Source organism: Vidua macroura, chromosome 16 (assembly GCF_024509145.1).
Source record: "Vidua macroura isolate BioBank_ID:100142 chromosome 16, ASM2450914v1, whole genome shotgun sequence".
Taxonomy (NCBI): domain Eukaryota; kingdom Metazoa; phylum Chordata; class Aves; order Passeriformes; family Viduidae; genus Vidua; species Vidua macroura.
In genome coordinates, this window is record NC_071586.1 from 14,213,966 (window position 1) to 14,223,485 (window position 9,520).

Here is a 9,520-nt window from a genome sequence, read left to right on the forward strand (position 1 = left end):
TTCCTCCAGTCTCCAGCCCAGGCTCTCATCCAACACTCCAGCTTGCTTTCCCTGCAACTGATGCTGGCCATGCTTCCTCCCTTGAGCAGAAAGTCTGGTCCCATGTAAACATCTGTCCTTAAGGCATTTCAAGGATCACATCCCCATCATCCAAGCCATCCAACCCCCATTTGCATTAAAGTCAAACTGAGGACTCCAAATAACAAAAAAATATGTTGGAAAGCTGGGGTATAAGAGAAAGCGAAACCCCGCTGTGGTTATTTACACAGAATAATGCAATTTCCCCCTCAGATTTGGCTTGCAAGAGAGGGATGTATAGAGACTTGGGACACCAATCCAAGTGTGCTGAGGGGCTGGGAGCCATGACCATGGATAGCTCCTGGGACCGCTGGGTGGTTCCTGGGATCCCTGGATGGTTACTGGGACACACGGATGTTTTCTGGGACCTCTGGGTGGTTCATGTGGTCCCTGAATGGCTCCTGGGATATCTGGATGGTTCCAGGCACCCCTTCTCCTCACCCTGCCCTTGGGGTGTGGGATTCCACAATCTCTGCTTCCTCCAACCCCCCACCTCCTGTGTGGGGCTCGGGTGGGAAGTGGGATCATTGTGGGGGTGTCAGGGGAGGATCCCTGGGGATCGCAGGGGGATCACTGAGGGGTGCAGGGGGATCTCTGGGGGGTGTGGGGAGAAGCAATAGAGGGGCACGGGGACGATCACTGAGGGGGGCTCAGGGTGATCACTGGAGGTATCGGGGGGATCACTGAAGGATCTCAGGGGGATCACTGGGGTATAGGTGGGATCACTGTGGAGGCATGTAGAGGGGATCACTGGGGGTTTTGGGAGGGATCGCTGGAAGTTTCAGGGGGGTCACTGAGGGTCTCAGGGGGATCACCAGAGGTTTCAGGAAGGATCACTGAGAGTCTCAGAGGGATCACTGGAGGTTTCGGGGTTTCACTGAGGGTCTCAGAGGGATCACTGGAGGTTTCGGGGTTTCACTGAGGGTCTCAGGGGGATCACTGGAGGTTTCGGGGGATCACTGAGGGTCTCAGGGGGATCACTGAAGGTTTTAGGGGATCACTGAGGGTCTCAGGGAGATCACTGGAGGTTTTAGGGGGATCACTGAGGGTCTCAGGGGCATCACTGGAGGCTTCAGGAGGGATCATTGGCGGGGTGCAGGGGGATCACTGGTGCACAGGCGGGATCACTGTGGAGGCGTTTAGGGGGGATCGCCGGGAGTTTCGGCGGGGATCACTGGAAGTTTCAAGGGGATCTCTGCGGGCTCAGCGGGATCACAGTGCGGGGCGCCTCTCCCCGTCCCTCACGGCCGCCCGGCCGGGCTCCAGGCTCCGTGAGGGCCGTGGCGGCGGGCTCTGGCGGCCGTGAGGCGGAGCCAGGCCGGGCCCGCCCCGCTCCGTCACTGCCGGGCCCGCCATGGCGTCCGGGCCCGCGGGCCGCGCCGCTGAGGAGCCGCCGCCGCCGGAGCCGCCCGCCGAGCAGAAGCCGCCGCCGCTGCCGCCCGCGCAGGAGGAGTTCTCCTTCCTGCCGCTCGTCCACGACATCATCAAATGGTAACGGCGGGCACGGCCACCGCCACCCCCCCGCCCCGCCGAGAGCCACGGCCCTGCCGCAGCCGCCCCGCTCGGACGGTGCTGCCTCACACCAGAGGTCTCGGGCGGGCCTGCGTGAGCAGCAGGGCTGAGGGGTGCCCTCGCCGGTGATGTTCTCCCAGTCACAGCATCCTCGGGGATGCCATGGATAGGGAGTGAGGCAGTGGGATGCCCCCTTTAGTGATGCTCACCCGGCTCCCGGCATCCACAGGATGCTCTGGATGTGGAGCAGGGCCCTCTAAGTTGTTTTTTCATCCTTAGCATCCTCATAATGCCTTGAACAGTGAGCTGAGCTATTGGATCCTCCCTCAAGTGATGCTCTCCCAGCCCTCACTTCCCCAGGATGCCCTGAAGAGGTAGCAGGGCAATGGGGTCCCTCTTGTAGTGATGCTCTCCATCCTCCCAGCATCTCCTTTGCCCTTTTTTCTCTCAGCTGGAGTTCCTGGGAAGAGTGTTGGAGGGAGCTGGTGCAGTCCCAAGTGCATCTCCACTCTGAGTCGTGCCAGTGCCTGGGTGGTGTCAGGGTCACCTGAGCAGTGCAAGTGCTCCCATGGCTCAGGTACACTGCCCCACCACTAACCCCAGAGCAGGAGCACTGTGTGTCCACTGGGTTATTGCTCCAGAGAACTGTACTCTTTGGCTGATAACAGCTCAGGAAGTACAGGCAGTGCGTCAGGAATGCAGCCCATTTCTGGGAAGATGTAAAAAGGGGGATGGCTTCCTCAGTGGGACATACACTGTTCTCTTCCCAGCTCAAGATAAGCACTGTACAGGTGAAAGTTGCTGGTACAGGAGTCCTGAGAACTGACGTGTTTCTGGGCCTGGATAACCCCTCCAGAGGTGCTCATCTGAATTCCTGGAAAGGGGATGTCTCTGCCATGGAAATCCATCCAGGCAGGCTCTGTGCTCTCACCTGGGCAGGGTGAGGCAGTGGGCATGGGATGCATGAATTGCTTTCTTCCTGCCCTCTCCCTGTGCACTCATTGAGGAGCTGATTTGTGTCCTGCTGATGTTTCACTTGGAGCAAACATGTCTGAAAGGTGAGGGAGGTTCATCCTGAATGGCTCTGCAGCCCAAGCAGCCCAATCCATGGGAATTAATACCTTTGACACAGCAGTCCAGAATGGGCATGAAAACACAAACACTGTAATTTCACTAAATTTCCCCACTGTGCTAGGTGTAGGCCATCAAGCTGCCCCCTGACCTTGATTCTCTCTGATCCGTGCAGACCACAGAGTGAGGCTAAATCCCCTGCCAGGTGTGTGCGTGTACATCACCAAAGTGGGCAGTAGCCACGGGCTGACACCTCCCAGACTGTGATGTGTCACTGATCAGGTTGTAGTGACTCACAGATGACAGTCCCAGGGATATCTTGTGCCCTGTCCCACCGAGCCACCCACTCCTGCTGCCCAGCTACCTCCCTTGGCTTTGTGTTTGGCGTTTCCTGGGCAGCTTGAGCCGACGTAGGGCTGAACAGTGTGGCAGAAAGGTGGCACCACCGTGGCCAGCGGTGGGATCTTGTGCCTCCTGTCCCTGACAGATGGCAAACGGGCTGTCCTCTAGCACTGCCTCGAGTGGCAGAGCCCACCCCTGCTGTTCTGACACTGACTCAGCTGTGAGGACACATCTCCAAGGTGACTCTGTGCTCCGGAGCGAGGATGTATCGCGTAAATTTGCTGACATTCAAGGATGGGTGCTGTTTCCTGTTGTTTGGGTCTGGAGAAAGTTTTCCTAAACAGAGTCTGCTGATGTTTTCAGCCTCGTACAGTCAACAGCATCACTGCTGAGGTCCCACTGTGTGGCTCTACCAACAGTGGGTTGTGCTGGTGTGGTGAAGGGCACTGTGCCTTAAGGCAGGTTTTGTGCCCAGTGTATCAGCACAGGCTGTGGTTGGATGCTGTGTTGAATCCTGTGTTGGTGCAGGCAGCTGCAGGCTCTTCCCACACCTTCCCACTCCCACATCTCCATGCCCCCAAACAGGGAATCACTTCATGCAGGAAAACTACCCATCAGGATTAAAAAAAAACCACCAACCCTGAAATATTTATCCCTTTGGATCAACCAGGCAACAGGCCTCAGTTCTCTTTGAGTGGGGAAGGGGATGGGATGTGGGAAGGACACCCCTGTCAAAGCCAGCCTGCAGCTGTGGTGGATGAAAGGCAGTGTCACCCCATCCTTCCCCAGATGTGCCATGGGGTTGGTTGTGTGTGTGCTTCTGTATTTTTCCACTGCCGACCTGGCCCTGAGTGCCTGCATAATGGGGAGACATTATAGTACCAGCTGCAGTTTTATTTAGAAAGGAATAATGAATATTTTGTTCCAACAGGCTTTTGAAACAAGCGGCGGCCATCTGCTTAAAAGTTTTGCTCTCAGCCATGTCACGATTCCCCAAAGTTATAATCGAGCACCTCTCTGCCCTGGTCATGCCAAGCAGATTTATTTTTAGGTCTGGCTATTGAACAGGCTCCCAGTTTTTCAAAAACCATTAGAATCCTGCTCTCCCTATTAACAGGCAGTCTGGAAGCAGGGACTTGCTTTTGCCTGGAATCAGTAAAACTTCTTGCTGGTGCTAACAAAGCTGAGTCAGATACTAATGAGGGTTCAAGGGCAGACGCTGCCTCAGACAACACTGAGCCTTGAAAAGCACAGAGCTGGCTGCAGAGCCAATTCTGATGCTCTTAAAAAAACCACCACAAACCAACCCAAAAACCCCCACTGCTTCTCTTTTATTAAGTATAAATCCCCAGAGACTCATTTGAAAGCTCCCAAGTACCAATTTCTCTGCCTTTGGATACTCTCTGACACTTTGGGGAACAGTTTCTGTTTTCTGCTGTCAAGCTGTTTGGCTACATTGATTTTTTTTGTATTACAGCAGCAACAGGTCACGGGTGAGACTGAGATCGTTTTTTCCAGGTGACTACACACAACACATACGCAATCTTACCTTCCCCAAAGAGAGATACAGGAGTTCAGAGGGAGAATTTAGCCTGCTCCAGGGTGATGTTTGAAAGCTGCAGAGCAGCTCCTAACCTGATTGATGCATCCTGAGGTGACTGGATTGTGTGCTGGAAATTTGCAGGAAGCCAGGTTGCCCCATAGCTACCCAGCCTATATCCATCAGTGTCATTTTACTGGGGTAGGTGAATCAGGTGTGTGTAGCTAGATACCAAGAGCAATTTTCCCAGGGAATTCCAGTTTAAACCCTGGTTGCATTGGAAATTACAACATTTTCAGTAGGAGAATTCACAGTGTCTCGATTTTCTCTCCTCTGCAGCATGGACAAGGACAGCCAGGATGTTCACCAAGTACTGAATGAGCTCAAGAACAAGTTCCAGGAGATGAGGAAGCTGATCAGCACCATGCCTGGCATTGGGGTGAGCCCAGAGCAGCAGCAGCAGCAGCTGCAGAACCTGCGGGAGCAGGTCCGGACCAAAAACGAGCTGCTACAGAAGTACAAGAGCCTCTGCATGTTTGAAATCCCCAAGGAGTAGGAAAGACACAGCTCCACTCTCTGGATCTGAGATACCTCCTGTCCAGGCTGAACAGGGTGGCAGAAGCTGACATTTCTTTCTTTAGGTTTTGTGGTTACAGAGCTGCGGCGCTGCGCCTGTGTGGACCATGGGTGTGTGACACAGGGCCAGGACACCGTGTGCTCTCCTGGGACGATGGCAGCAGCACGTTCCCTTGATCAGCTGCAGGACTGTGCACTTACATATCCCATCTCCTCTTTTCTCTCGGGGTGGGGTTCATTCTTTTTTACTTTCAAACAAGCAGGAGACATTTTGCTTTCTCCTCACTAGGGGTCAAAGTACCTGCTTGTGAAAAAGGGGGCATTTCTGCAATTTTTTTTTTTTTACTTAAAAATGGCCAAACATCAAAAGGGAACGTAAGAGGGAAGCATGAACTGTTTGGCCCTGCTCCTGGAAAGAGTCTCTGGTACACTTTCCATTCCCTGTGTGTTGGAATCGGAATGATTGCTTTCAGTTACTTCTGTATTTCTCTTTTTAAACAATTGGTGGTTGTGTCTGAGATGAGTCAAATAAAGATTTATAAATTCCAAATCGCCCCTCTTGTGTTCACTGAGTGGATGTGGGCAGGGCAGGGGCAGGATGTTGGCAGCACATGGGATTCTGGGCCCAGCTCCAATGTCTTTCCCTGCTAAAACAGAGGAAGGGCAAGAATCAAAACAAAGGGCATAAATGATAAAAGCTTTCAGTTAGTCCATACTAAAGTCAGGCTCAACAGGACAGGTAAGTTCCACATTCAGGGGCTTCCCACAACCACAAACATTTGAGCAGCTGGAACAGGTAATTCTGCCCAGTGGGATGGTTGCAATTCACCTGTAGCTCAGAGATTTACTCTGTCCCCACTGAGATACTGTACTAGTACTTTCTTTGGGAAGGTGCCAGTGTGTAAACTCTGAGTAAAGCAGAACACCGAGATAAACAAAGCACAATGTACACATTTTTTATTACTGAAATTGCCTTTCCATCAGCCATTGCCTGTCCCAGCTCAATAAATTCCTGTGTCTCATGCCTGGACGATGTTTTCCATTCTTTTGCCAGTTGCTGTTCCTGTGAAATCAGGCATAGGCAGAGCTGGAAGAAGCAACTTGTTGCCAAAGAAATGTCTGGCACTTAGTTGAGGAACAAGTTAACTCTGTCAACTTGAATCCAAGTTTCAAGTGAAACTGAGAGGGTTTGCTTAGAGATGGTTTTCTTTGCAGCCTCATTCCCCCACCGTTGTTTTGTGGCTTCAATATGATTTTTTTTTTTTTTTACCATTAATATGTACTAAACACAGATTTGTGCTGCTGCATGAGGGGAAAGCGGAGGTTGAAAACGAGCTTTCTTTGAAGAGTGATCCTCTTTCCCTTTCACTTCTAGCAATGATTACTGCAACTTGTTATTGGGAAGAGATTAAAAACCATCAGATGTAAAGGTGACCTTTCGAGCACAGTACTTCCTTTACTCATATTGCAGAGTAAAAACAATATCCCAGCTGGGGTGCCAATGAATCAGTCTGTGTTGACATCATTAAAGTGTGCTTAGTTAATCATCAAAGAGCATGAAACACAATCAGCTCTTTATAACGAAGTGATGTCAGTTTGCTGGGTGACTGCAGGCAGTGACATGCCATGCCCGGCGTGTCATGGGGCTGGCAGCACCGTCACTCGGCGTAGTGGAGTGAGGAAAGAGTGCTGGCTCAGTGACCCCTTGGAGTGAGCAACTCCCTGCCTGGCCCCTCGTTACCCTGTGTGGCAAAACCCCGGCGGCTTGCAGAGGCGGGAACCTTTGCACTGGGAGTCAGAGAAAATGGAGCAATACAGGGCTGGAGTGAGAGGCTGGTTTTGCCACCTCGGAGCTCAGGCCTTTTGTTGAGCAGGCTTGGCTATGGGATAGGGCAAGGAAGCAAAGGCAAACCCACAGGTGTAATTTTTAAAAAGATTTTATTGATTTGTAGAAAAAATAAAACATCAAGTTTCACCCACGGTAGAAACACTTGAAGATTTTTTTTTTTGTTCATGTCAATGACAAACAATACCTACATAAAGTGCCTATTATTTTTTTTGTAAAACCCTTCCCGCTCCCCCCACCCTCCCGAAATCTTGCAAATTAAACAAGACAAATGTAAACAAGAGTCAGTTTTTTGGTCCATCGGGGCTGTAACTCTGCAATGTATTTGCAACAGCTTAGGAGTGTCTTCTGCATGTGTTTTGCAGACACAGATGAACACACAACACAGAGCCAGAGTCCGTGCACAGCTTCTCAAGTTGGAAAAAAAAAAAAAAAAATCAAGAACCAACCCCAAAGCCCCAGGCAGGTGCTGGCCAGGCCCCTGCTCTCCCTCCTGAAAGCAGTGCCTGAGGCTGGGTGGTTTGGGAGGGAAAGAAACACCAAGGTCTTTCCCTCCACACTCATCCTCCCACCTGGCTGCCCAGCAGCTCACCCTTTCCCAGTCTCTTTGCCCAGAGGAGGAGGCTGTTCCCAGTAACATCCCCTCCTGCCCTCCAAAGCCTCCCCCTTCGCATCCCTCGCTCCCAAAATGCACCCCCAGGGAGGGACATGATGAAAGCGGGAGGAGGGAGGCTGGGGGAGAGGCGACGCCCTCTCTGCCCGGGTGGGCACCTGCCCAAAGTCAATTCGGAAACGAGCATCTTTCCCCCCTCCTTTCCTTCTTTCCTTCCTTCCTTCTTTCCCGTGGCGAGCGGGGGCTCCTAGCTGATCACGCAGCGATCCTTCTCCTTGCCGTGCCCGCCGCCGATGGCTTTCTCCCGGATGTACATGAGGTCGCTGTGCACGCTGGGCCGCCGGGCGAAGGGGGCCACGATGCCGTACGCCTCCTCCGTGCCGCCCCGGCCCCCCTCCTTCAGCAGCTTTTTGCCTTTCAGAGCCTTCTTGTGCAGGATGTCGCAGTACTGGACCGAGACCTTGCGGTGCAGGTCGGGGCTCATCTCGCTGGGCAGCTTGGCCATGGCAAAGAGCGCCTGGAACATCTGGTCCAGGCTGCTGTTCCTCTTGGCTGAGATCTCGAAGTAGGCACATTTTTTGGGGTCCCCTCCCACCAGCTGCTCGATCTCCCGGGGCTGCACCTCCCGGTAAAAGTCCCGGTCGCCCTTGTTGCCGCAGATGACCAGGGGCACCTCGATGTTCTCCTTGGTTTTGTTCTTCAGGCACGACTTGGTCTCCAGGATTTGCTGCTTCAGGCGCTGCACCTCCTCAAAGGAGTCTCGGTTGTCCAGGCTGAACACGAGGATGAACACATCTCCTGGGGACAAAGAGGGAACGTGAGACGGTTGCAGGGATGGGGACACAGAGAGACCCACTCCTAAGCCAAATACAGGCTTGGAGAAAGAAGGACCAGGCAGCACCAAGAAGAGCTGCCCAACCACTTGAGCACACAAAATCGTACCTCCCTCCTCCCAGGACTGCAAAAACATCCCCAAACTGAGCAAGAATCTGGCAGAGGGACCTCCTGACAAGTACCTGTGAGGATGGAGAGGCGGCGCATGGCTGGGAAGGGGTGGTTGCCCGACGTGTCCAGGATGTCGAGCTGGTACACCTCACCACGGATGCTGTAGAACTTGCGGTGGAAGTCCTCGATGGTGGGCGTGTATTGCTCCTCGAAGCGGCCAGTGAGGAAGCGCGAGACGATGGCCGTCTTGCCCACCTTGGAGGAGCCCAGGATGACCATGCGGTAGCAGTTCTTGGCGGGGATGCTCAGCTCGGCCTCGCTGGGACACATCTTCTTGATCATCGCTGCCAGTTTCATTGACGCCGGCAAAAGTGCAGCTTGCGCCGAGAAGGAGACGAGGAGAAGGAGGAAGGCGCTGCCTGCCCGGCTGCTCAGCCCCTCTTCCCTCTCAGGAAGGGTCGGTGTGAGCTCTGCACGGCGGCCGCCGCGTTATATGGAGCCGGCAGCGACCGCCCCTCGGCGCGTCACGGCCCGGGGCGGCGGCGGCTGAGTCAGCGCCCGGCTCCGCGCCCGGCCCGGCCCGCGCCACCCGCCGGGCTCCGGGCTGCGCGCACCGCTCCCGTCCGCAGCCCCGTTCGCACTCCTGGGGCTCGGTTGCCTGGTCCTGTTTACAGCCCGGTTGGGGCTGCGGGTGCTTGGCAGCCCTGTCCCGTTCGCAGCCCCGTTCGCGCTCCCGCTGCTGCGCAGCGCGGTCCCGTTCCCATCCCGGTTCGCACTCCCGCGGGTGCACAGACAGGTCCCGTTCCCATCCCGGTTTGCACTCCCGCGGGTGCACAGACAGGTCCCGTTCCCATCCCGGTTTGCACTCCTGCGGGTGCACAGACAGGTCCCGTTCCCATCCCGGTTCGCACTCCCGCGGGTGCACAGACAGGTCCCGTTCCCATCCCGGTTTGCACTCCCGCGGGTGCACAGACAGGTCCCGTTCCCATCCCGGTTT

General features: G+C 54.3%; 2 protein-coding genes across 2 annotated transcripts; one reads left to right on the forward strand and one right to left on the reverse strand.

The window, feature by feature from the left end:
• The first annotated feature begins 715 nt into the window (after positions 1-715).
• On the forward strand, positions 716-5,669 carry MED9 (mediator complex subunit 9). Its single transcript, XM_053992406.1, has 2 exons — positions 716-1,569; positions 4,883-5,669. The coding sequence occupies exons 1-2, from the start codon at positions 1,433-1,435 to the stop codon at positions 5,097-5,099; spliced, it is 354 nt and encodes a 117-aa protein (XP_053848381.1). The 5' UTR covers positions 716-1,432; the 3' UTR covers positions 5,100-5,669.
• Positions 5,670-7,040: 1,371 nt separating this feature from the next.
• On the reverse strand, positions 7,041-8,979 carry RASD1 (ras related dexamethasone induced 1). The gene is made up of 2 exons (XM_053992073.1): positions 8,595-8,979; positions 7,041-8,376 (listed from the first exon to the last, which is right to left on the reverse strand). The coding sequence occupies exons 1-2, from the start codon at positions 8,878-8,880 to the stop codon at positions 7,826-7,828; spliced, it is 837 nt and encodes a 278-aa protein (XP_053848048.1). The 5' UTR covers positions 8,881-8,979; the 3' UTR covers positions 7,041-7,825.
• Positions 8,980-9,520: the final 541 nt, after the last annotated feature.

Bases quoted from the DNA above. Each gene is read 5' to 3' on its own strand.
- MED9 (XM_053992406.1), top strand. From the start codon at position 1,433: ATGGCGTCCGGGCCCGCGGGCCGCGCCGCTGAGGAGCCGCCGCCGCCG. The intron at 1,570-4,882 runs GTAACGGCGGGC...TCTCCTCTGCAG, and splicing joins GTCCACGACATCATCAAATG to CATGGACAAGGACAGCCAGG.
- RASD1 (XM_053992073.1), bottom strand. From the start codon at position 8,880: ATGAAACTGGCAGCGATGATCAAGAAGATGTGTCCCAGCGAGGCCGAG. The intron at 8,377-8,594 runs GTACTTGTCAGG...CTTTGTCCCCAG, and splicing joins CCGCCTCTCCATCCTCACAG to GAGATGTGTTCATCCTCGTG.